The sequence below is a fragment of the Sceloporus undulatus genome, chromosome 3 (assembly GCF_019175285.1).
Source record: "Sceloporus undulatus isolate JIND9_A2432 ecotype Alabama chromosome 3, SceUnd_v1.1, whole genome shotgun sequence".
In the NCBI taxonomy this organism is placed as follows: domain Eukaryota; kingdom Metazoa; phylum Chordata; class Lepidosauria; order Squamata; family Phrynosomatidae; genus Sceloporus; species Sceloporus undulatus.
The window spans coordinates 219,349,622-219,374,583 of record NC_056524.1 but is presented as its reverse complement, the minus strand read 5'-3'; the positions used below and the strand labels follow the sequence as shown (position 1 = coordinate 219,374,583).

The following is a 24,962-nucleotide window of genomic DNA, read 5'->3' as shown; positions in this document are numbered from 1 at the left end:
CTAATTAGCTTACTTGCTGTTCACCGCTATGGTCTTTGGAATAGTGGTATATAAATAAAACAAATTAATTATTAATTAAAACACTTATAAGACTATCAGACTGGAACCATGAGGATAAAGCCTGAGAAGGTACACATCATCTGAAGGTAACACAGGAAATTGGGCAATGATCCAGATATTTGTTGTGTACCAACACCCCCGCATTTAATATTTGTTTCTCCACATATTCCCAATTATTGTCCATCAGGTTACAGTATGAGTCATTTTATTTGACTTGCCTAATTGATAGGCATACTACACACTGTATATACCCATGGTCATTTGTATGAAAACAGCATGGGTCTTCTACACTTAGTATGTTGGCTTTGTTCGCCATCTAAGTGAACATGATTTCAAGTGAAGCTGTATGCTTTTACAACAAGAGAGGGCACCATAATACCAGGAAGCATTGATCTCCTCAGCTAGCAATAGCCTCATGAAGTGACCTTCATGACCTGTATTAACCTGCAACTCCTTCAAAAACGCCATGTGGCATATTGTAAAGAGAATACTATAGTAATAATTCCGTTATCCACTGTTTTCTATAAGAAAAGCGAATATTGTTTAACTTAAAATAGTCCCAGTAATGTTTTCCTGAGAGCTTATCTCTTGAGGCCCGAAAGAGAGAACTTTACAGCCAGACTTCTGGCAAAGTTTCCAAATTATTTTTTTCCCTTTTAAGTGTTGAACTGAATACGTTTATTGTCTGTGAGTGCTGGATGTTGTGTGAATAGCTGAGGCAAACGTTCCTTTCGCAAAGGATTTTGGATGTGTACACACAAAGTAAGCTCTAGAGACTTATTTGAAATTCTAAGGAACTTAAGAGAATTTAAATTAGATGTTGTTAATTCTTACTGACGCATGCCACATCTTGTTGTCACATTGATCAAAAGAGTAACTTAGGGATTTGGCTGAAAGTTTTTATATAAATGCTGCTATGGTCTCACATCTCTCTGCCCCCCTCCAAAAGAAAAAGAAAAAAGAAACTCTTGGGTAAATACTGGTGCTTTTTCAGTTCTTTCACTCTGTAATCATGGCTTGAAGCTCAGTCCTTAATGTAGTCATAATTCCCATTGCTTAAATGTAGCTAATTCCACTATTTACTTGAGGAATGTCTACTTGCTTAGATTTTGTTTTGAGACAGAATAAAAGGAGGAAACCTATAAAAAGGCAAATATTATCATAAAAATGCCTTGTTTTCAGTAACAGGTTCCTTTGAGATGAGCTGTTAACCTAGGAGAAAGATTGTCCTGAGTGTGACCTGGCCCACTGTACAAAGATGAATTATGGTTTAGAAAGGTCACAACTCCTTGATTCTTTTCCAGTGGGTCTGTTAAAACAGCCAGACCAGTGTTCTGTACTCACTTACCTGAGAGTAAGCCCTGTTAGGGCTTACTGTTAAGTAGACTTATCAATCAGTGTTTGCCCTTCATTACTGTCCGCTACGTACTGTCACAACTGATTTAATGAAGTATTTGCACACTGAGTCTGTGCATTCATTAAAAGTGCCAGCAAAGTCCCATTTGTATTTACCTGCGTAAATTAACAAGAAAGATAAAGAAAAAAGGGAGACCAAAACAGCAGCAAGAAATGTCTCACAAAACTACAGTTCCCGGAATTGGACTCACATCTTGGAATCAGTTCACAAGTGTGTAAAAGGCAGCAAAAAGAAAAAAGGGAGATCAAAACAACAGCAAGAAGGCATAACATTCAACATGGGGATGCAAAAGAAATAATGCTTTTATGTCTCTGTTACAGTCCAATCTTAGCTGTGTGTTTACCATATGTCCCTTGCTGACTAATGGAGATCCCATTAATTTCATATGATTTTCTTCAGCAAGGAATACTCAAGAGGTGATTTTGTCAGTTCCTTCCTCTGAAATATAAGCTACAGCACATATTCATTGGTAGTCTCCCATCTATGTACTAACCAGGGCTGACACTGCTTTGCTTCCAAGAGCAGACAGGATCTACTGCCTTCATGCTATTTAGGACGCTTTACAGACCGCCCAAAAGGGCGGTCTGAAAAGCACCTTCATTTGCTATGTGGAGGAGCCTCAGCGGCCAAACTGCATGGCTCCTCTGTGCAGCAAAAAGAAGCTGCAAAATGCAGCTTCTTCTTGCAGCGTGCCAATGGCATCACAAGGTGCCAATGGCGCACTTGCAGCATCATCGGCATGCGACGTGCGGACGCTAGGTGTCAGCGACGTCATGATGGCAGCGCTCATGTAGAACGGGTGCTGCCATTTTGTACACGCCGAGTGCATACTAGACTTAGGGGCGTCCAGAAAGGATGCCCCTTCCTAACCCTAGTATGTGCGCGGCACGTACTTTATGCCTGTGCAGAACGGGCCTAGGTCTCTTTTTTGTAATCTTAGCAACACCAACTCAAAAGCCCCATTGTATTCAATTGTAATTACTCCCAGGTAAGTAGGTATAGGGCCAAAATACCCTCAAATATCCTAAAAGTATCAGATCCCATATGATCTTGGAAGCTAACCAGGATCTGCTCTGGTTAGTACTTGAATGGGAGACAGACAGTGAATACCAGTTGCTATAGTCTAAGGAATTGACAAAACTACCTCTGAGTATTCCTTGCCTAAGAAAACCTTATGTAAATCATAGGGCAGTGATGGCGAACCTATGGCACGCGTGCCAGAGGTGGCACTCAGAGCCCTGTCTGTGGGCACACATGCTGTCGCCCTAGCACAGAGTTTGCCAGAGTTTCTTACTTGAAAGCCAGAGGTACGTGGCACTTTGCAATAAATAAGTGGGGTCTGGGTTGCAGTTTGGGCACTCAGTCTGTAAAAGGTTCACCATCACTGTCATAGGGTCTCCATAAACTGACAGGCAGCTCAAAGGCACACACAGGACACCAAGTAGGTATAATATGTGATCCCCAAAGGAGGACATAGAAAGGAACTCAGACATCTAATGGGAAGAGAATGAGACACATAGTTTGCCATACAGGAGATTACATGAAAGGAAGACACGGCATGAAAAACTAGAGGTTTAACAGGTAAATTGCTGTTAAATAAACAGATTATGTAGGAGGATTGTAGAGAAGAAAGAAGAGTCAATATTGTACAGAGGCAAAGACAAAAGATTTTAGTTTTAATACAAAAGAGCACTAGTAGCCAGTGAAGGAAGAAAGGAGTGGCATGATGTTTAAATAGTGAGCAAACTAAATTAGATGACTAAAGATCGGTGGATTGAGAGTGGAAAATGGTGACTAAAGCCAGAATCCTGTTTTGCTGACTCTACTAGTGAAAAAATACTTGAACTGTGTTCTGTCCTTAGTGCTGCCAATCATTTTAGAAGTACATACAAAGCCCTCCCTGTCTTCACACTTTTGACTTGGTGTATGGGGACCTCATCAAATGTTGCACTATGGATGAACTCAGTACTTTGGCACCAATTACTCAATCAGTTGTGCAACTGTGGAATTCGGCAGAATTATGTTGATAATGTTTATGCTACACAAAAGGGTATAGTATCTTGATCAATGACATTAATACATGGATCCAAATTTTAGCTGAATCAACACCAGATGATTAGACCTTAGCAACATGATGAAAACAACAAATATGTCAGCTGCAGATGTCTTCTAATAAGTGACTGAAAAAAGTGTGTGACTCTTGCACTGATTACAGGAACCCATGATGCTGCCATATTTCTTTTAAAAGGTTCTTTTATGCGGGGCTAAAAATTAACTTTATGATCAGGCTTCTTAGAAAGGGAAATTCTGGTGGGATAAAAAAAAAATCTGTCTTTTCCATGCATCCCTCTATTTCCCTGTTATCAAAGTCTTTCCCTCATGTGCTATATAGTTCTAGCGCAGTGGTTAAAGACCCCCTTTAACTATATTTTGTTGCTGTGGACCCCCAAGACTTAAGATTTAAAAGCCTAATCATAATACCGGAAGACTGAATCATGAATTACACCATCCATTAAACCTTCCCTCAGAGGCACCAGAATTGAGAGAAGGCTTTTCTCTTGCTTCTTCTCTAGCCAGTTTGCAGATGAAGCAGATTGACAGGTAATGTGCAGGCTCAGCCGGCCAGCCATTCTTTGCCTTGGTTCCTGTTAATAATAAGAGTCGGAAGAGATCACAAGGGCCATCTAGTCCAAGCCCCTGCCATGCTGGAAAACACAATCAAAACACCCCCAACAGATGGCCATCCAGCCTCTGCTTAACGACCTCCAAAGAAGGAGGCTCCACTGCTCTCCAAGGGAATGTGTTCCACTGTTCAACAGCCCTTACTGTCAGAAAGTTCTTCCTAATGTTGAAGTGGAATCTCTTTTCCTGTAATTTGCATCCATTGCTCCTTGTCCTATTTTCTAGAACAGCAGAAAACAAGCTTGCTGTATCCTCAGTATGACATCCTTTTAAATATTTAAAGAGTTATTGTATCACCTCTTAATTTTCTCCTCTCCAGGCTAAACATACCCAGCTCCTTAAGTCTCTTCTCATAGGGTTTTATGGTTTCCAGACCCTTCACCATTTTGGTTGCCCTCCTCTGGACACACTCCAGCTTCTGAACATCCTTTTTGAATTGTGGTGCCCAGAACTGGACACAGTATTCTAGGTGAGGCTTGACCAAAGCAGAATAAAATGGTACTTTTACTCCCTCAATCTAGACACTACACATGACCACTCCACTGTCACTCATCCTATCTCCTTCCTGCTGACCCTCCCCATCTCAAAAACATGACCTGGAAACCCTACTAAATTTTAAGTAGTTGAAGATGACAGCCCTCAAGAAAAGGGAATTATTTTTGTAAAGTTAGCAGAGATTGCACACGTGCACACAGAGATTACAGTATATTCCCTGTGGATTTCATGTGTGCATTTCTGGAAGCATCCGTGTATGCCCACCATAATACAAAGCCCTTTTTTCTTGGTGTATCTTACCTATTATATAGAGCTCTAATCCCTGTGAAAAGGTTGCTCCCTGGGGCAAGATTACTATGACTCCTGTGTCATATTTTACATTACAGAAAAAAGTCTCCTTAAGGAAACAGATCTGTCCAACCTAATTTACCACTGTTCCCAGCTGGGAGAAAATACTGCTCAGCAACACTAGAGTCTGAGGTTTACTTAATCATTTTCCACTTGCATTTGTGACTTAAGTACAAACCAAACTCCATGCTATATAATCTATATGTACCATGTACTCTTGCTTGATTTATCTTGTTTACTTCTATGACACTTCAAGTAGAAAGATGGTTTAAGCAGCAAGGATTCATCTATAAACTGCTAAAGGAGAGAAGCATATGGAAGCATGCTAATACTAGACATTCTTATTTACAACTGATTCTAGATTCTCTTCTGCATTTAAACTGTCCTTTCATTTATCTATGAAAAAGAATGGGTTTGTTTGAGACCAGTTACTTTCCTATTTCAATTTTTAGACACACACACACTCACTCACTCACTCACTAGATAGCAATGCCAGCAGGTCAATAATGTAAGATACTGTTTATTTTGTTAGTGAAATAATTTACAGATCTCATTACATTTAGTTCAGTTTCAACTATTATATAGCAAGAAATTATATAAAAGCTTTCATGATACATTAGGCTATATTTTTGGAATGTTTTACTCTCCTTTTTAGGCAGGACTCTGGAAAACTTTGCAGAATTACTTAAAAGACAGCAGGAGGACAATTATTTAAACAGATTAAGCAGTGCTGCATGTGTCTGCGTCATTAACAAAACTGATACACCATCAACTATTAATAGAATATTACCTAACAGTACTTCAGAGTTGCCAATATATTTGTTTAAGGGTGTGGGCATCACATGTAATCCAAAAGCAAGTATTTTAACAGATTAAGGAACACTGCATGTGTTTGTGCCCTTCACAAATCTGAAACACAATTTAAGATATAATGGAATAGAACTAACAATACTTCAAAGTGTTTAGTGTACTTGTTTAAGGGTGTGAGCATGGCAACATCACATTTAAACCCTCTACTATCCACTGTGTCAATGTCAGGCCACATTCTTTACCACATTCTGTGTAGATGGCCTAGTACTGTTTCACTCACTTCTCAGGCAGCTGCAGCATCCAAAACATTCCATTGAAAATAAATTTGGTATATTTTAGGTATCTTTTAAAGAAACCATCCTGCCCCACTCCCCAATCATTTTTTCATGGTAGCCATTATAATCTACTCTTCTAGAGAGTTGACATTAAACAATTATTTTCGTCATGATTTGATCAGCCCTGTTAAACAAAAGAAGTATTTAAAACTTGAGTGTGTAGGAATCAGATGTAGAACAGCCTGAAAAACAGGCTATTGCATCAAGCCAAAAGATTATTATCGACAGACTTTATTCCAGGCAGCAGAAATCAATCTCAAGGTTCCACTGTGAGGTGGGTTTTTTTTACTTCAAAAAGGAATCTTTTTATTCTTCTGATTATTTGGTTACTAGAGACATTCTTTCCAAGATTATGCATTGCTTCAGATACAATACAGATTTGGCAACTTCATATTACAAGCTGTATAAAGGTTCAATTGAGTTTTCAAAAGTATTTAAATATAGCACAGATTTTAAAACCCTATTACAAGCAATCATTTAATGAACATGTATATAAAAAGCCACATCACACTGATACCAACATTCATTGAAGCTACATGTGTGATAACAAGTGTTTTACAAGATACAAGAATAGAAAAGCCACACAAATAGCACAGAAGAAAAAGAATATCAATATATAAAAGTGCAAACCCTCTCAAACCTACTATAAAACATCTGTGCTGCCAATAAAATGTTTTTAGAAAAAGTCAGGTACTTTTCGCTAGTGGTAGAAGTAAGGCTTATATTCCTTTCATACAGCCAGTATTTCCAGGTAAACCAAAAATGGACACTTATTTCCATCCTTGTATTAAAATACCTGGAAGTTGTTGATCATGGAAAAGACTGAAGAGAAGTCTCTCCCTGCTTCATGAAGGAGTTTGTTCAAGGCTTGAGTGGCAAACAAAAGAGTATGTAATACACACAAGGTACTCTATTAGCACAGGCACCTGCAGAACAGGCAGTGAGAAAAACAATTTAACATCTTGCAGCAGCCTGTAAGACCATTTGGATTTTCAGAGGTATGTTAGCTTATTCATTCATCTCATTGTTTATTAACAGCTCATCGCATATGACTTTGCCCTGCATTAAGACCACTTTTCCATTGGCAATTAAGGCATCTATATTGCAGGACCTTTTAGCAGCTGCGCTGTGCATTCAATGGACAGTATTACCACACTTTATTCTGACATGCCAGAAGAAATCTTAATTGTTTTCAAATTTGGCATATGGATTCTCTTCTTTAAACAAACCTGAAAGAGAAATAACAACAGTTCAGCACATGGAGGATAAAGGTACTGGGGTAAAACATAAATATTAAAGAGGAAGTCAAGGAAAGTGGGGAAAACAGGCATTACTTCATCAAAAATTAAACATTATGATAGATTATTTATTTGTTTGTTTATTAGCATGGAGTAATTTACAGTTCTTAGTGGCTTGGCTAGGCAAGTAGTTATTACAAAGAATATGTGTTTTGATCACACATCAGTATCTTCTTTTGGACAAGTACTTTTTAAAAATATTGGAAACTAGGTTCATAGCATTTTGGTTTAACTGATAATTGCCTCTCTCTATGTAACTATGGACAAGATTTTATGATTCTGTCAACACAGTTATGCTACAAGCAGAAGTGGCAATGATGGCATGAAGAAGAGAGCAAGAATATGAAGATGGAAGCAATGGGATGAGGAGATGATGTATTCTGAGACACCTATTGTATGAAAGTCTTTCCAGGGAGATGGTGCTAAAAGCCAGGGGAGGAAATTCTCAGGTGGTTGGAAGCACAACAGCTCTCCATGGGACCTTGGAGGGTCATACATGATGGCCCTAACTCATCCACCATGTCTCTGAAAATTGAAAAAATATTGGCCCAAAATGACCCCAAGAGCCATTTTACACCCAGGAGAAGCTTCACACACACACACACACACACTTTGTAGACCAAAAATAATATAAGTTATCCCATTTCAGTACTTGTAAAAGTACTTTTGTAAACTAAAGCAATTCAATGTAAATGTAAGAAAATGTATGCTTAAAGAACACTGAGATCTACCAAACAAAGAACAGCACAGCACCTGTCCCAAATTGAGAAGGGGCACCTCTGGTTAATCACTTTGAACAAATGAAACATGCAGCAACTGACGTAAGCTTTTGGGTACTGGAGGTGATAACTAATAAAAATGAGAACTGTTTAAAGGAGAAAGAGGTAGAGTGCATTTTGAAACTTATACGTGGAGGATCCACACATGCTTGAGCCCTATTTAAATGAATGGGGCTCATGCACACGGCGGCTCGCACACACCCCATTATTCCCAATGGGACGCGCCACCCCTTCCTCCCTGCGCGTCTTTCAGCGTATGCTGAAAGCCACATAAAGCGTGCCTGCGTATGATGTGGGCGCACTGTATATGATAATATGAATAATAGATGCTATTTGATTTTTAAGAAATTAAGTTTTTAGAGATGTTTTATGTGTTGCCCCAATACCACAACTATAATAAATGTACTTTTATTCATGTTACAATAACCCTTGAAGAAGGCCAATTTGTGGCAAGGCCAAAACATGTTGAGCTTTTTAAGATTTTGTGTTTGTGGACCATCAACAGCACATGGGACCTCATTTCCTTTAACTCTTCTACTATTAAGAAACAGGTTGGACCATATCCTACTAATACATGTCTATAATCGAAAAAACTAAACAAAATTAAATAAAAACACTGATCCAGAGGTAAATTCCCACTGTTTTAATGGAATGTAACTTCTAGGAAGACCACTTTGCAGATCTCCATATCACAGGATGGAACTCTATGGCAAGTGAAAATGCTGGGATGAGGGAGGTGGAGGGATGGCACACAGTTAGAGAAATAGTGTTTGAACTGCTTACCAAGACAGGGTGACAATCATGTACTCTTTCAATAAGCCGGCTGTTCTAACTGATATGCACTACATTGTGACTGAAGCACTGATCTTGCTCTGTCAGGAGCCACCTACATGATGAAGTTACTTTAGGACATCAACAAGAAAAGAAGTTGCTGATGCTTACCATACTTCTTGCGGATTTCATCATGCCTAGACTTCATCTCTGCTCTCCTGTAAGAAACATGAAGCATGTCATGTAACTTCTGAGATCTAATAATAATTATTACAGTCGCCTCTCCCAATGCACTGATCTGAGAACCACGCCCTTGAATATATGCGGAGGGGTGACCTTTGCTATTTACAATGGCACGTGTGCCCTTGGCGCACGTGCAGGGGAGCTGCTCCATTTTAGCCTATGGAGCTTGAATAAGCACGAGACTCCATCTTCTTGGTTGGGGGGGGGGGGTCGGTCCGGAAGGGATCCTCCGCAAAAACAGAGGACCAACTGTACATACCAACCAATAGGAAAAAACAATGTTAGTAGTAAGGGATCATGTGTAAATTACATACTGACATTTGATACTCCACCCACCCACTCCCTGCAGTCAACTTTTCACAGCAATTTACAGCATAATTCCAGATGTTTATAGATGGTGAAGTCATCCAAGATCACCACAATCTAAATATCACACTGGAGGGAAAATGCCCAACGACCACATACAACAACCTATTATTCACAGGCATTTTCTGTAAACATAAGGTCAGGAGTGGAGAACGTGGCCCTCGGAATGTTATTATACTGCTGTTCCCATCATCCCTCACTACTAATTGTACTGGTTAGAGCTTATGAGATCTGCAGAGTCCAGAAACAGTTAGTTGATCACATAGTTCCCACTTGGGTCTAGCATCTGTGTGGTTAAGATAAGACCAAAAGACAGCATGCTTGGCTGGCATTCATAGCCCGAAGTAACTCACCTCTCTTCCTGCCTTACTCTTCTCTGCTCTCTCTCCCTTGCAGCTTTTTCATCTTCCTTATCAGACCTTTTCAAAGTAAGAGTATTTAGGATTAGTAAATATGTCATAAACTAATGAGATTATCATGTGCAATATAGTACTTAAGATATTAAAAAACAGAAACATGGTTGGATACTTGCTTTCTGATCTTTTTCTTCCTGCAGCAGCAACAGCAGCAAACTACGAGAGCCAGAAGAATTGTTCCTCCAACCACGGACATTGTAATAATTAGAGCTTCAAAATTTACTGAAATACAGTATTAAGTACAAAAATGTAGTAACCAAAACATTACTAAAAAAAATCACAAACCCTTAAAAGTGCAAACTGAGTTCCAGTATTTGGTTTTAAAATACAGGCACTTCAAGCTTACCCGAGTGATATCAAGTTCACAAGTAAATGCTGTAGCTTCATATAAATGAGGTATCACATTACCAAGTAGCCCAAAAGTTATTGTAGTGATAGTTCCCTGCAACTATCACAATGGCTTTACATAAAGAGGATTACATGCACTCACTGCTAATGGCTATGGAAGTAAAAAAACTAGAAATGGAGGCTCTGGGTACAGAAGCTGCATACCTCCTAGTACAGGGGTAGACAAATTTTCCCAGCAGATGTTGATGAACTGCAGCTCTCGGCACTCCTTATTATTGGCTATGCTGGCTATTACTGATGGACTTTGTAGCCCAGCAACATGTGGAGAGCCACAAGCACCATCAAACCCTCACTTCTACTTACTAAACAGTGGTCACCGCCATGGCATGCTGCTTGCACATTTCCTAAGAATACCTGGCTAAATACTGAAAATGCTGTATTGCTAGAGAGATCTAGCAATGTAACTAGGATCCTTTCCAGGCATGGCCCAATTACACAGATGTAAGTAAAATCAACTTTTGTTATGATTTACAGAAGAACAATTTACTTGAACTAAACATTCCTAAAGTATTTTACACAAAAAATAAATTACTTACAGGAGATTTTATTACAAGTAGAAGTAACAGAGTTCCCTTTCTTCCAAATACTTATAAGATACTTTAGCTGAGTTAGAAAACTTGTCACACACAAAAATCAGCAACTTGAAGATGAAGATTACATTTCTTGGCATTTTACTGAAATATCATAGCAAATTTCCAGGAAAAAGTTTATTACATTCAAGCCAACAATGTTCATGATAAAAACATGAAGTATTTTTGGAAGTCACTCACCCCAACAGACACCCCATCGTGCAAAATTCAACTTGCAAAGAGAACTGGGAGGAAGGATATTTCGAACAGGATAGTCCATGCATTTTTTGCTACTGCTGCACCACAAACACTAGAAAAAGAAGAAGTCAGTGCTATACACTACAAGTAGAAAAATTACAGAAAAACGGCTAAAAGACCTAGTGATAAAAAGAGCAAGAAACACAAAACTATATGTAGAAGCTAGGCTATTAAATATATTAGCTAAAGGGCATTACCAAATACTGAAATAGAAACTCTGACTTCACTCTAGCCATCAATAGTACGTACGCTCCCAACATAATGAAAGCATTGTTTTAACTGTACACTTGTCCCTCCCCGTTTGTGAACTTGAAATCCACAGTTTCACTCCTTCGCAGACGACAAGTGGGGAGGGACAAAATGGTGCATGTGGTAGCGCGCTGTCATTGTAACCAATGGGGACCCGAATATTTGTGTTTTCCCAGATTCACGGCAGGGTCCAGAGTGGATCCCCTGTGAATTGGGAGGGACAATTGTATTATCAAATGAACATGTCCTGTAATATTTTTATGCTGCTAAAACATCACAATTCAAAAAAGGAGCAATCACTTTTTAAGTTTAAAGCTAACTCTCTATATACAGTAGCCCCTCCATTTTTGTGGGGGGAACAGTTCCGGACCCCCCTGCGAAAAGAGAAAACCTCCAGTATTCAAGCTCCCTTGGCTTGAATGGCAGTACATAGCCCATTTTGTCCCCCACCGTTTGCTGCCCACGAACTGGCGAGGGACATGGATTCATCCGTGAAAACAGAGAAGCTACTGCACTTGCTTGAAATAGGCTTTGCTGAATTTAAGACAAAGCTAGACTACATTATTAAGTTGCAATGGATAGTTCTTGTACAGAATGTTTCAATAATCCAAATGGGATGTAAATAAGATGTATTTCAACACCTTCATGAATGGGAACAATAGGCACACTAATTGCACTGTAAAAGCATCCATTTGTTGTGTGCCTTCAAGTCACTTCCAACTTATGGCAACTCTAAGGTAAACCTATCACAGTTTTCTTGGCAAGATTTGTTCAGAAAGGGGTTGCGTTTGGCTTCTTCTAAGGCTAAGAAAGTGTAACTTGTCCAAGGACCCCCAGTGGGTTTCCATGGCTGAGCAGGGATTCAGACCCCAGTCTCCAGAGTTGTAGTCCAACACTCAGACCACAACAACATACTGGCTCTCACCAACAAAACCTGGGTATCTCTGAATTCAAAACTACAACCAAACTGTAAGCCTGTCTTGAAGGGAAATTCTACACAGGTCGAACTTCTGCTTCCTGGTTTAATTTTCAGCAAAGCAGGAACAGCTCAATCTATTCACTCTCATTCAGTCAGTATCAAACACTAGGATGATAAATTATATTTATTTGTTTAACTGGTCAACTGATTTTAAGTTACTGCAACACTACACATTTGGAGACTGATGAAAAATGTCATGGGAAGGTACAGAATTCTTATGGGAAGGATTATGCCCTAATTCATTAAACAGGTATAAGGCTGTAAATCTCACTGAATACCATGAGTCTAACTAGGAAGTAAGTGTGTTTCGAAGTGCAGCCCAAATATTCATTTGAAGATATTTGACTTATTAGAAGACTGGCACCTGCAAGATGGAATGACTTCTGCGTATTCCAGTATAATGAGACTAATGAACAAGTCCCATTGAAATTAGAACTCAGAACTTACTCAGAAGTAATGATTGGTCAAACACTCATCTGAAATTTCTCAAATGGCTTTAGACACTAGTTTTCAAAATCAATTCCTTATTTCTTTGCTCCTCCAATATGGGGGTCTAAGATCTAAATCCACTTTCTAATTCAACTGAATTCAGGTGCTTGTGTAAAGCAAGCATTTGTAAATCCCATAGATCCAATGGGTCTAACTCCAGTTGGAGATAATTCAATTTAGGCAGAAGAATTTTAGCTTATTGTCAACTAATAAAGTGTTAACTGGTTTTCAAATGGACAGACTTCCAAATAGTGCAGACTAGTTGGGACATTTGAAATGAAATGAAATCATGGTTAGCAAGTGACATTTGCTTTGAACTGCAAAACCTTTTAAAATGGGTCAGTTTACTGGAAATAACTATTCCATTCGTGTTCTACATTTATTTTGAGTTCTTGGCCACTGCAATCGAAAAAGCTGCAGAAATTATACAGCTTAACAACATTTTATATGTATTAGCTCAGTGCTTTGGAATTCTGGGATTTGTAGTTTGTTGTGGCACCAGAGTTCTCTAACAAAGAAGGGTAACTATCTTACAAAACTGCTAATCCCAGAATTCCATAGCATTGAGCCATAGCAGCTAAAGTGGTGTCAAACTGCATTATTTCGGCAGTGCAGATGCAGCTTTAAATAGAAAGATACAGAATTAAGACGGCGGGGGGGGGGGGGTTGCTTGGAATTGTCCTCCTGTGGTGACATAGAATCCCAGAAGAAACATACTTAATTTCAGATGAAAGAATTTCTACTCATATGAAAATACTATTAAAAGAAAAAAAATGCTTGTCATTAAAAGTGTATGACTGAATGAATTTCAGCTTAGCATAAAATACTGTACTTTGTTTTCAGTGACCTCACTAAAAGACATCTGTATTGCAAATATTTCTTCTCACAATTCATTTTTTGAATATAAATGAGTATTAGTACAACGAAACATTAAGCATTCCACTTCAACCATATTAAACAGGATGGACAAATATTTTTAAGAAGAATTATACAGTTAAATTGGATTTTGGATTCTGCCCTCCTAAAGTCGTTAGAACAATATACTTTAAAATAGTATCTAAAACAAACAAGTTCAGATCTTCATCTCTTAAAAGTGAATTCACTACAATCTATTACATCTCCAGTTTGGGGAATCATAGGTACCTCCAAGGCAAATGGTACTGCCATGGGCAGCCACATGGCACCACAGTATACAGACATCATGGCTGACCTGGAACAATGCTCCCTCAGTACATGCAACTAAAAATCTCTCCTCTATTTACGATTTCTTGAAGACATCTTTTTACTTTGACCGCACGGAAAGCAATCACTTGAGAAGTTCTGCCATGATTTCAACAACTTCTGTCTCATCATCAATCTAAGCCTGGAGCAACCAAAACAACAAATTCACTTTCTTGACACCACTTTGCGATTGTACAATGGACTTCTAAGCACCACGATCTATCAAAACCTCAGTGACCACTACACACACTTCCATGCCTCCAGTTTTCACCTGGAACACACTACCAAATCTATTGCTTACAGCCAAGCCCTCCGATACAACCACATTTGCTCAGACCCACAAGGCAGATAATCAAAACTCTTGGATTTACAATAGGCCTTTCTCAAACTACAATACAGTACAAACCTAAGGAAGTGAAGAAACAAATGAGCAAGGAAGATTAATACCCAGAAAGCATCTATTACATGACAGACCGAAAACCCAAAATAACAGAACACCCCTAGAGGTCAGCTACTGCAGTGCTTAAGGCAGAAGGCAAAACATTATTAGATTTTAATGTATTTTAATCTGACCAAATTTCAGCTCATTTTAATGACAATACACTACTGGAGAGTTCAGTATTTAATGATTTTGCTGGAAGCCCTCAAGACTGTAATTGCATTTGATTATTTCTGTGTAAATAATGCACTTTATTTTGTTCATTATAAAATGTGTGGTTTATTTTTATTTTTATTATTTCTCATGTAGCCAAATGCATAGATACAGTACATGTACTTAGGTAGGAAAGGGTACTGTAGTCTGTAGGTCTCCTTAGTATAGGATATAATCACAATTTTGCTAGAACAAAAATAAAGTTTTTATTTACCTATTTAGTTTCTGATTTCACAAATATGCCATATATACACTATCATATAAATGAAGAGTTTTATGCTGATAAAACAGTAAATTATGTGTAGGTTTGATATAAGTATTATATATTTTAATTTTTCCCAAAATTTAGGGGATTTTTCCCATCCCCACCCCTAAAAAACTGTTTTTCCCTCCTTAACTTCCAAAATTTCTAGAAAGTCCATAAGATGAACTGATGATATTAGGTGTCAAGCATAGTTGAATTAGGGTTTGGTCAGACAATGAAGTTTGATTTCCTCTTTTTGAAATGGCCTGACCCCTTCAAAAAGGCAGAAATGTCTCCAAACCAGTTTTCAAAAATGAATTTTCCTTCTTCCCATCCTCCTGTATGCAGCTCACATGAATAATTCATCCCATGTGCTACCTCCAGATCTTTCACAATCACTCCCCAAAGTCTTTCTTTCTTTCTTTCTTTCTTTCTTTCTTTCTTTCTCTTCCTTCCTTCCTGAATTGCTCTGCCTTCTTCTTTAGAATCAGCTCTTTATCCCTCCCAAGAGTTTCCAAATGTTTTTGTACATCTTCAAGTCATTTCTTTCTTATGGTGACCCTAAGGTTAACCTATCACAGGGTTTTCTTAGTAAGTTTCTACAGAGGTGGTTTGCCATTGCCATCCTCTGGGGCAGAGAAAGTGTGACTTGCCCAGTGAGTTTACATGGCTGAGTCAGGGTTCAAATCCTGGTCTCCATAATCATACTCAATGCTCAATCAACTACACCATGCTGGAATTCCAATTTTCCTCCCACCAACAATAGATATTGCTTTTAACCTTGCCTCCCTCCCACTCAGTGTTCTACCATTTTAAAGCTTTATCTGTCATTGCCGGTGATGGGGACACATAGCCAGGTCAGTTGTCTCAAGAGGATCCAGCATAGAGCAATAGCTCCTGAAACTCCAGTTTGATGGGCTCACGCAACAGTCTTTCAAAGAAAGCTCCTTTTCCTGTCTTGCTAACAAATGCATGGGAAGGATATTGTCTCTCTCTTCCTCAATACAGGCAGCTGGTTTTGAAGGACATGCTGGGATCATTCTCTTCTAATGGCAAAACAGCAGCTAGGACAAGCAGTGCTTCTGGAACGAGCTATTGTACTATGCACCAACTCCATCGCTGTTCAGCCAAGAGAAACAGCTTGCTTAATCAGTGTGCTTGCAAGTCTCTGCACACCACAAATGTGATCATAAACAAGACAGAAAATCTGAACATATAGAAAGGGCAAATTCAAGCAACTAACTGAGAACAGTTCAGGAACTGAAAGTGGACTTGATTCTATGCTCATTTACTCAGAACTGAGTAACAGTTCAATGGAATTTACTTCCAATAAGAGTGCACAGATTGGCAACCTAATGAGGCGGGGGGAGGGGGGAGAGTAACTTTGAGATTTACTTATACCATATCTTATTATATATGTTGGGGCCTAAAGTAAATCTACTTTCTTTGTATTAAAAACCCCACAACCCTAAACATTTATCAACTTAGGTGTGAAACAGATGGTCAAGAAGAGCCAGCTTCCGGGCAGGCTGGGGACATGGTATTCAGACAGCAGCACGCCCCAGTCTGCTGGGAAGCCACAAGGCCGAACACATGTGCAGCGGATCCATAGCCTTTCAGCAATGCAGCGTTAACACACGCTGCGGCAAAGAAATGCTGGAAAAAACACCACCACAACAGCAAAGGCACAAGGCACCCATTCCCTGGTGAAAAAAGGAGTGGCTTTTGCTGCTCATTTTTGCATCAGGAAAAGGCCAGGTTGGGGCATGGCATGCGGTTGCCGTAGCCCCAAGTCAATGAGCAAAGGTGCGGCTTGTTTCGCCTCTTACTTGAAAAAGCATTTTTGTACCACAATCTTTTCGATTAAGCTCAACAATGTGTTGTGTAAGGTGGCTAAATAGATAACAGTAGGTATTTTATGGTGCAGCAGTAACTACACCTTGTGTCAAAGAGCAGGGATTTGAAAAACCACCTTCAAATTCCATTTAGATGATTTAAGTAATAGTCAGAACCATATAGTTTTTGTGGTCTCTGATGTATGTAAACATCAACCTCAAGAATTCCCTTTCACTCTATCCAATTCAAAAGAGGTGGAGGAAGCAATATTGAATGTTCTGTGCTGCAGATCTCTTCTCTACATATAAGGCAGATCTGCTGAGTTAGCTTGCAGGCTAAGTGTGCCCTCTGAACCCTTTTTCTGAAGCCATAAAACCCCAGGTCACTCCCAGTTTTTGTATGATTTTTGTCCTCAGACTGCCCCAGTGAACAAAAGAAAAAAAAAACCCCAATGAGTCAATTAACTTTTTACTGTTCCACAACTCCCAGAAATCTCCATCAATATTTTTCAGACAAAAATGAAACTTCCATTACTTGTAAGACACTCTGGTGCTAGAGCTAAAATTGCCCCTCTTTCTGGTTACTAGGAAAGGCCTAAATACAGTTACTCATCTCAACTACAGGTGACCAACTGAAGCGCAGGGATTTATATATGTTTTGACTTACCATTCAGCAATTGATTCCATAGACCTATTTTAGATGGTATTAGGAACTAAATTTAGGTCATAATGTTTTTATTACAATATTATACTAAGAACCAGGTGTTCATTATTACTGTTAAGTGATCTGAAAGCAATAAATTAATGTGAAGGGTTGAGCTAGCACAAGACTGCCATCTGTCTTGAGACTATTACAGAAATCATTTCTAGGTCACCAAAAGGTTACTGCATCTAGCTCTATCATATTTTTTCTTAAAATAAAATCTTTGAAGACTATTTCAATCTGCACTTCATTAATAAAAAAATGTAAGCTGCTCTGATAGCCTTTTGGCTATTATTTATAGAAATAAATAAATAAATATAATACATAACTAAATAAATAAATAAATATTCCTGTCCTCTAAATTTTTAGAATTATCCATTTTAGAGGTGTTACGTATCAACTTTAAGAATTATGTTTTTTATACTTGCATTATGTGGTGTTTATTTGTACACAAGATCTGAAAGGTGGTTTGGAAATCTGCTGATAAAATTTAAATAAATAAATCTGGTGATTCCAAACATATTTGCTTAGATGCCACAGAGATTTCAATATTTCCAAATGTTTAGAAGTAGTTGCTTCAAGTTTGATCCCGGAGAGAGCGTATTTTTTTGTAACTACAGAGGACTCACTAAAATTTGGATCCCACTAGAAAGTGGTCTGAAAATAGGCCCTCACAGAGTAAAAGAAGTACCTCATCTTTGATTCATGCTTCCTTTGCCTCTAAATCAGCAATTCCCTGTACATATTCAGGTTTGTACACCAGGAAAGGTGTTCCCAGTCAGAACAGGGGCAATTCCACACAGATATTCCTATTGCCCTTGCAGAAATATTTCTTTTATCACTAGATATAGAAAACGGTACTTAGTGCAGTGTTAGGTTTGGTCTGATCATAGATCATTGGGTTGACTCTAGATCAGGGGTTCCAACCTGTGGGTCACGACCCTTCTGGGGGTCGAACAACCGTTTCACAGGGGTCGCCTAACACCACCCTCAAAGCTGGGAGACTGAAGAACTGTCTATTTTCAACATCTTTTATCCTTTTGTGGGGGTTTTAAGGGCTGGGTTCTCCAGAGGGGGGTTGTACTGTATTGCTATCCTCTGAAGCTGAGACAGTATGACTTCTTGCCCAAGGCTCAAGGCAAACCTATAATGGGGCTTTCTGGTCAAGTTTCTTTAGAGGGGCTTTGCCACTGCCATTCTCTGAGGCTGCTTTTGTGATTAATCACTATGCTTTTCTTATTTTCAATTTGTAACAATGAAAACACGATTCATAACAGTAGCAAAATTGAAGTTATGAAGCAACAAAAATAATGTTATGGTTGGGGATCACCTAGGCTTGCCATAACCCGGCTGCACCCGTGCATTTCCCAATTTTGGGGGCCCCGGGCCCCTCCCGGCACGGGTGCAGCCCAAAAACCGGGACCCCCCCGGTTGCAGCCAAGTTGCTGCAGCCTGAAGGCCTCGCTGCCCTCCTCGTCCGCCTCAGGGAGGCAGGGAGGAAGAGGAGGACAGCGAGGCCTGCCTGGGGCGGAGGAGGTGCCTCCTCGTGCGGGCGCGCCACCTTCCCCCCGCCTCCTCTGCCCCCTCTTCTCCTCCTCCCCGCCCGCTCGCAGCATAGAGGCAAAGGCGGACGGAGCCAGTGCCTCTTGCGCGCGGGTGCGCAGGGAGGAGGAGAAGAGGGGGCGGAGGAGGCAGGGGAAGGTGGCGCGGCCGCGCGGGGAGGCAGGGAGGGTGGCGCGCCCGCGCGCAAGAGGCGCTGGCTCCGTCCGCCTTTGCCTCTCCGCGCAGCCGCGCCACTCACCGCCTCCTCCTCCGCCCCTTCTTCTCCAGCAGGCCGCGCGGAGGAGGCGAAGCTGGAGGCGCCTGGCCTCCTGCACGCAGCCGCACGCCACCCTCCTCCTCCGCCCTGTCCGCCCCAGCCCCCAGGTGAATGGAGGAGGGGGAGGAGGAGGAGGAAAAGGAGGAGGGGAAGGAGTGAGTGGCCAGAGAGGCCTCAAGGTGGGGGTTTTTTTGTGGTGTGTGTGTGCTTTTAATGCTAACAAGTCTCCCTTACTTTGACAGTGATAGTGTGGTGGTGGTGGTGATGATGATGATGATGATGATATGAGTGGGTCATCTTGAGAGGCATGCATGCACTGTTTCAGAAGCCGAGAGAGTGTGACTTTCCAAAGTGCCTTTTCTGTGTGGTTTTGGTTCTGAGGCCTGGTCAATGTAAATTGCTGTGATTTTTACAAACTCATGCGCAGTGAAGAAAAACCAAGACACACACTTCTGAGAACTACACTTGGTGCAAGAACGGTGAAACCACCTGGACATGTTCAATATGCATAGCCATGTTAAACCATGCTAAGTGTTAAACCCAAGGGGTTTGGTTATGGAATAAGCCTCTGATGCAAGAGATTGCCATGTTAAGTAAAGCCATGTGAAATGCCCAAATGTGCTGTCGTGTGTGTTTTGGAATGGAGGTTGGGGGTGTTTTGCCAGAAAGGGAAGTCCATTTCTGACATCTGTCTAGAAATAATGCCCAAATGTCTTCCATTTTGATCATGCCTAAGAAACAGGCATTTAGATTAACATTTTTAAAAAAAATCAATTTTTTCGCATGTCCTCCATTTTTTAAAAAAAATGTGTCCTACATCTGAAAAATTTGTCCTACATTTGTCCTACATTTGTCCCGGTTTGGAGGTCCTGACTTATGGCAACCCTAGGATCACCACAACATGAGGAACTGTATTAAACAGTCGCGGCATTAGAAAGGTTGGGAACCACTGCTCTAGATCATAGCATGTAATAGGCTTATGCAGAGTTTCAGTTCATAAGAGAAGTTTTGGCAATCATTTGATACTTACTGTGACATTTTTGAGGCATTCCTCGCACGTTTTGTTTGTATATTGTTGACAGCCTGTTTTAAGAACAGAAATAGGAAGAGTGTTATCTCATAATTTGAGAGAGAACATTATTATCATTATTGCTATTTATTAATATGCCACTTTACTCCAGGGATGGGACCCAAAGCAGAATACAAAAGGAATGAATAAAAACAAACAATAACATTTTAAAAGTTAAAATCATCAAGTTAAAACAGTAAGAAATTATTTAAAACGCAAACAAAAGTTTAAAAAATTAACCACACACCCCAATATGAAACTTCCCTGCAAGTAATTATATATTAAAAGCCTAATTAAACAAAAAGGTATTTTTCTGCTGGTGAAAGGTGAGCAGGGAAAGAGCCAACCTATTCTCCCACAAAATCATGACAGCCCACAACCAACAAACTACTCCTTATGCATTACAAGTTAAGACAAATACTAATGCTAAGTCCCTCTTATGAAGAGGAACCTTCTAAACCCAAGTTATCAGTGTTCTTTACTGATATGTGTTTGCTTTGCCATTGAGCCCCTCTGTTGCACTACTCCCACACAAAGATGTAAAGTAGTAAGTAATACAAGGCTATTAAGATTTTAAGTTTTGATGTAGTCTTACAGTTGGTTGAGGAATTCAGGTGTGTTTTATTTTATTTATATGCCACCTTTCTCCTGGAAAGAGACCCAAGGCAGATCACAAATAAAATAGTTTAAATACTTTACAACAAAAATTTTAAAACAATGAAAATCATTATGCTAAAATCATGTCAAAATCACATAAAGCACACAAGTTAAAACATTAATAGAGTACACACACCATAAAAAATCTCCCAGACTATTATAAATTAAAAGCCCGATGAACAATGTCAAAAGCAAATCTCTTACAGAATTCTGAATACATTACACAGATGGATTTAGTTCAACTACTGTACAAGGAAGTAGTTTAGCAACAGGACGTTTATTATTATGCTTCATCTCACTTCCAGCAATTTTACATCAAAGGCACTTTGGTCATATGCATCTGGTTCTGGGGGAATAGAAGCATGCCAACAGTTCAAATGAACAAATCAGTGCAGATGATTAGAATTAAAGACCAGAGCAACTTCCTTAGAGCTATCCCAACCACACAGTAGCTCCAAAGCCCCATAACTGGGGATGCTCATGTTCTTTAAAATAACTCTTTTAACTACCATATATATTCGACTATAAGTCGACCTCATCTATAAGTCGAGGGCAGGTTTTGGGGGCAAAATTATGAATTTTGATATGCCCCTTGGATAAGTCGAGGGTAAAATTTAGGGACACGCAATAAAGAATCTAAATGATGAAGCAAAGAAAAACAATGCCAAAGAACCTACAAAATTATGGCCGGCATAACTATTTTGCTCACACTAAAGGCTGGATCAAAGAGAGAATAGAGGGAGGACAGTGCTTCCAGGACAGATTGCACTCTTGCCTTTCACCAGGGGATGGTTCCTTTTTTAATAAGAGTTAAAGTATAGTATTTACATTGATCCATGGATAAGTCGACCTAGGTTTTTGGGGTGAATTTTTTGACTAAAATTTCTAGACTTATACATGAGTATATACAGTAAGTAAGTCACTTACCGGTAAATAACAAAATAAAAACTTTTTAGTATAAAATGGTGTATTAAAGTATTTCTGCATTTGCTCAGGCTCCAAAAAGCTGTGAAAGTACGTCTGTTAATGAGCCATACCCTTAACAGAGCCATTATTTAGACAATATGAATATAATACCCTATGCTGTGATTACTTCCAACTTACTACTGCCTTTGTTGGAGTTAGTTGGCTCTCACTGACAGAGAAGTAGTCCTAAATCCAAAATATCTCTGTTGAAATAGATACACCAAGTCAATGCAAACGAAGCTACCTTTTCTGTCTTGCAAGTATCAAACTTACAGAGAGTAGCATAGATCGAGTCAGCAATCAATTCTGGGACCTTCTCTGAAAGCATCAGATTTGTTACTGAGCTACGGTGTCTCCTACAGACAATACCATCTGGACAGAATACTTCCAGTGGAATGCTCTACTTTTAAAAGAAAAGGTGAACCCTATATGTTCAATAAAGTTTTTAGGATTGCAACCTTAGTGGCCAAGTCATAAAATTCAATAATGTCATCAGCATTATCCCAAACACACTTTCTCAGACCCACATCTGTGTCTGTATTTCTGTCACAAATTAGTTTGGACTAAGATTATCAAATTCAGATTTCAATGCGTCCATGGATTAAAGTTCTCAGCCCAACTACTGAAACTGTAAAACCAACAGCAGTATAATCAAGCGATGAAAGGCTGCTAAGGAGCAGCTAAACTGTATCACATGATCCTATATCAAGAGTTTTGCCTCAGCTGTTGTCTTACGCAGTCCCACAAATATGAGTCTAGATAACCAATGTATTCAAGCCTTAAAATCAGAGATTAAAGAAACCAATCCACCTCAAACACACAAGCCGAACGTCACAGTTTCAACCCTAGGAATGTAGAGCAACAGGAGCCAACATACACATTACATCAATGTTTTTTCAAGCTAGTATATATTTCAGAGGAAGGAACTGGCAAGGTCACCTCTAAGTATTCCTTACCGAACTCTATGAAATTCATGGGGGCACCATAAATCAACAGGTGACTTGAAAGCTCATACACATCCCATTAACTTTTAGGCACCCAAACTTTTGTTGTTTGTTGCTGTGTGCCTTCAAGTCATTTCCAACTTATGGAGACCCAAAGACCTATCATGGGGTCTTCTTGGCAGGTTTTTTCAGAGAAGATTTGCCATTGCCATCCTCTGAGGCTGAGAGGGTTTTTTTTAATCTAATTAGAAATAACCCCCACTGAGTTGAGAATAAACAATATGGGATTGCTATATTCTTCACTATTACTTAGATGAATATACAGTGGGTCCTCCACATTCACAGGAGTTACGGGTGTAGGACTCCCATGAAAATGAGAAAACCACAAATAAAAAAAACACTATTTTTTTTACCTCTCTAGGAATCTCTAGGTCCTTCGACACAATTCTATGGTCAGCATCTGCTAGAGGTTGACCACAGAATTGTGTTGGAGAACGTACAAATTCCTATGTAAGTGTTATCTCTAGCAATATCTATGTCCTCCAGTGCAACATCTGGTGGACACTGATCCCAGTTGTACTGGAGGACATAGAGAAAGCATACTAATCAAATCCGTGAATAATCAAATCCGCAAAAGTCATAGCCACAAATGTGGAGGGCTGATATGTAAGAATTCTGAAGCCAGAATCATACTTTGTTTTTAGAAAGCTATGCTACTTTGCTGCAGTGAAAACAAGAGGACGTCTTGCACTACCTTAAAGACTAAGTAGCATTAGATTTTTTGTGGATCTGATGAAATGAGCTGCTATCTACAAAGTGTATACAAATAAAAAATCTTGACGCTGTCATACAATTCTTTGTTGCTTTTGCTTTTAGATACATGCAGGTATGTCATGGGTTGAGTCAATGTCCATGAGTGTTGGTCTAGGACTTTGGGAAACCAAGGTTCAAAGCTTTGCTTAGCCATGGAAACCCATTGGGTGTCCTTAAGCAAGCCTTGGAAGATAGCAATGGCAAATCTCTGAATAACCTTCTCTGAATATCAGTATGCAAAGGGATCTTGTAACACTTTTGAGATAAACTGTGTGAAGTTTGTCTCAAAGGTGCTACAAGTGCCCTTTGCATGCATCTAAGGGAATAGACTCAAGTGGACCAAAGCCCATACTACCAGCTTCTCTCTCTCTCAGTTCATCTGAAAGGTGCTACAAGATCCCTTTCTATGATTCTGAGGATTTAGGCTCTGGTCTACCAAAACTCACACTGCCAACTTCTCTTTCTCAGTTGATCTCAAAGGTGCAACAAAAACACCCTTTGTATGTATCTGAGGGAATTGCCTCCAGTCTTTAAAAGGTGCAAGAGGACCCCTTACCCTCCTAATTTCCCAGGCTAACAGCTCTGAACTCTCCTTCCAGAGGGGTCCTAAGGGAGCCACAAGGGATACAACAAACCACCCCAAGGAGGAGAAACCAGGGAGGAGGATCCTTTTAGCAACAAAGGGGGAGGGGGGGCTGTTGAGGGTGCAGTGACCCACAGAAGCATCCTTCCAGGTGGAAGGGGTCCCACTTGAGAGGCTCACAACTGTATCTCCCTGGTATCCCCCACCCACCCCTCCATCCCTCCTCTTACTTCCTTGCTCCACAGGGTTGGTTGCTCCCAGGACCAGGTTCTCCAGAGGCAGCAGGGAAAGCAGGCAGAAGTACAACAAAAGGAGCAGGGGGGCTGAGGAAGCCCTCCAGAAAGCCATGGCTGGGGCTAGGAGGAGCTGCAGCAGAGCTGGGGGCTCTTATTTCCCGCCCCTGGCCTTTACTCTCCTTCCTTCCTCCAGAGTCCAGACTGAGGCTTGCTTCACAACAGGAAACAGAACAGCATGACACACAGGC

General features: G+C 39.9%; 1 protein-coding gene across 1 annotated transcript; it reads right to left on the bottom strand.

The window, feature by feature from the left end:
- Nucleotides 1-5,502: 5,502 nt before the first annotated feature.
- On the bottom strand, nucleotides 5,503-24,962 carry LOC121925633 (PTTG1 interacting protein). Its single transcript, XM_042458010.1, has 7 exons — nucleotides 24,709-24,962; nucleotides 20,477-20,529; nucleotides 11,199-11,307; nucleotides 10,137-10,242; nucleotides 9,958-10,023; nucleotides 9,167-9,213; nucleotides 5,503-7,376 (listed from the first exon to the last, which is right to left on the bottom strand). Exons 1-7 carry the CDS (start codon nucleotides 24,824-24,826, stop codon nucleotides 7,330-7,332), a joined length of 546 nt encoding a protein of 181 aa, XP_042313944.1. The 5' UTR covers nucleotides 24,827-24,962; the 3' UTR covers nucleotides 5,503-7,329.

Coding starts and splice junctions, on each gene's coding strand:
- LOC121925633 (XM_042458010.1), bottom strand. CDS start 24,826: ATGGCTTTCTGGAGGGCTTCCTCAGCCCCCCTGCTCCTTTTGTTGTAC. Junction 10,243..11,198: donor ACGATGGGGTGTCTGTTGGG/GTGAGTGACTTC, acceptor ACTGTATTTCAG/TAAATTTTGAAGCTCTAATT. Junction 7,377..9,166: donor TGAAATCCGCAAGAAGTATG/GTAAGCATCAGC, acceptor TTTCTCTTTCAG/GTTTGTTTAAAGAAGAGAAT.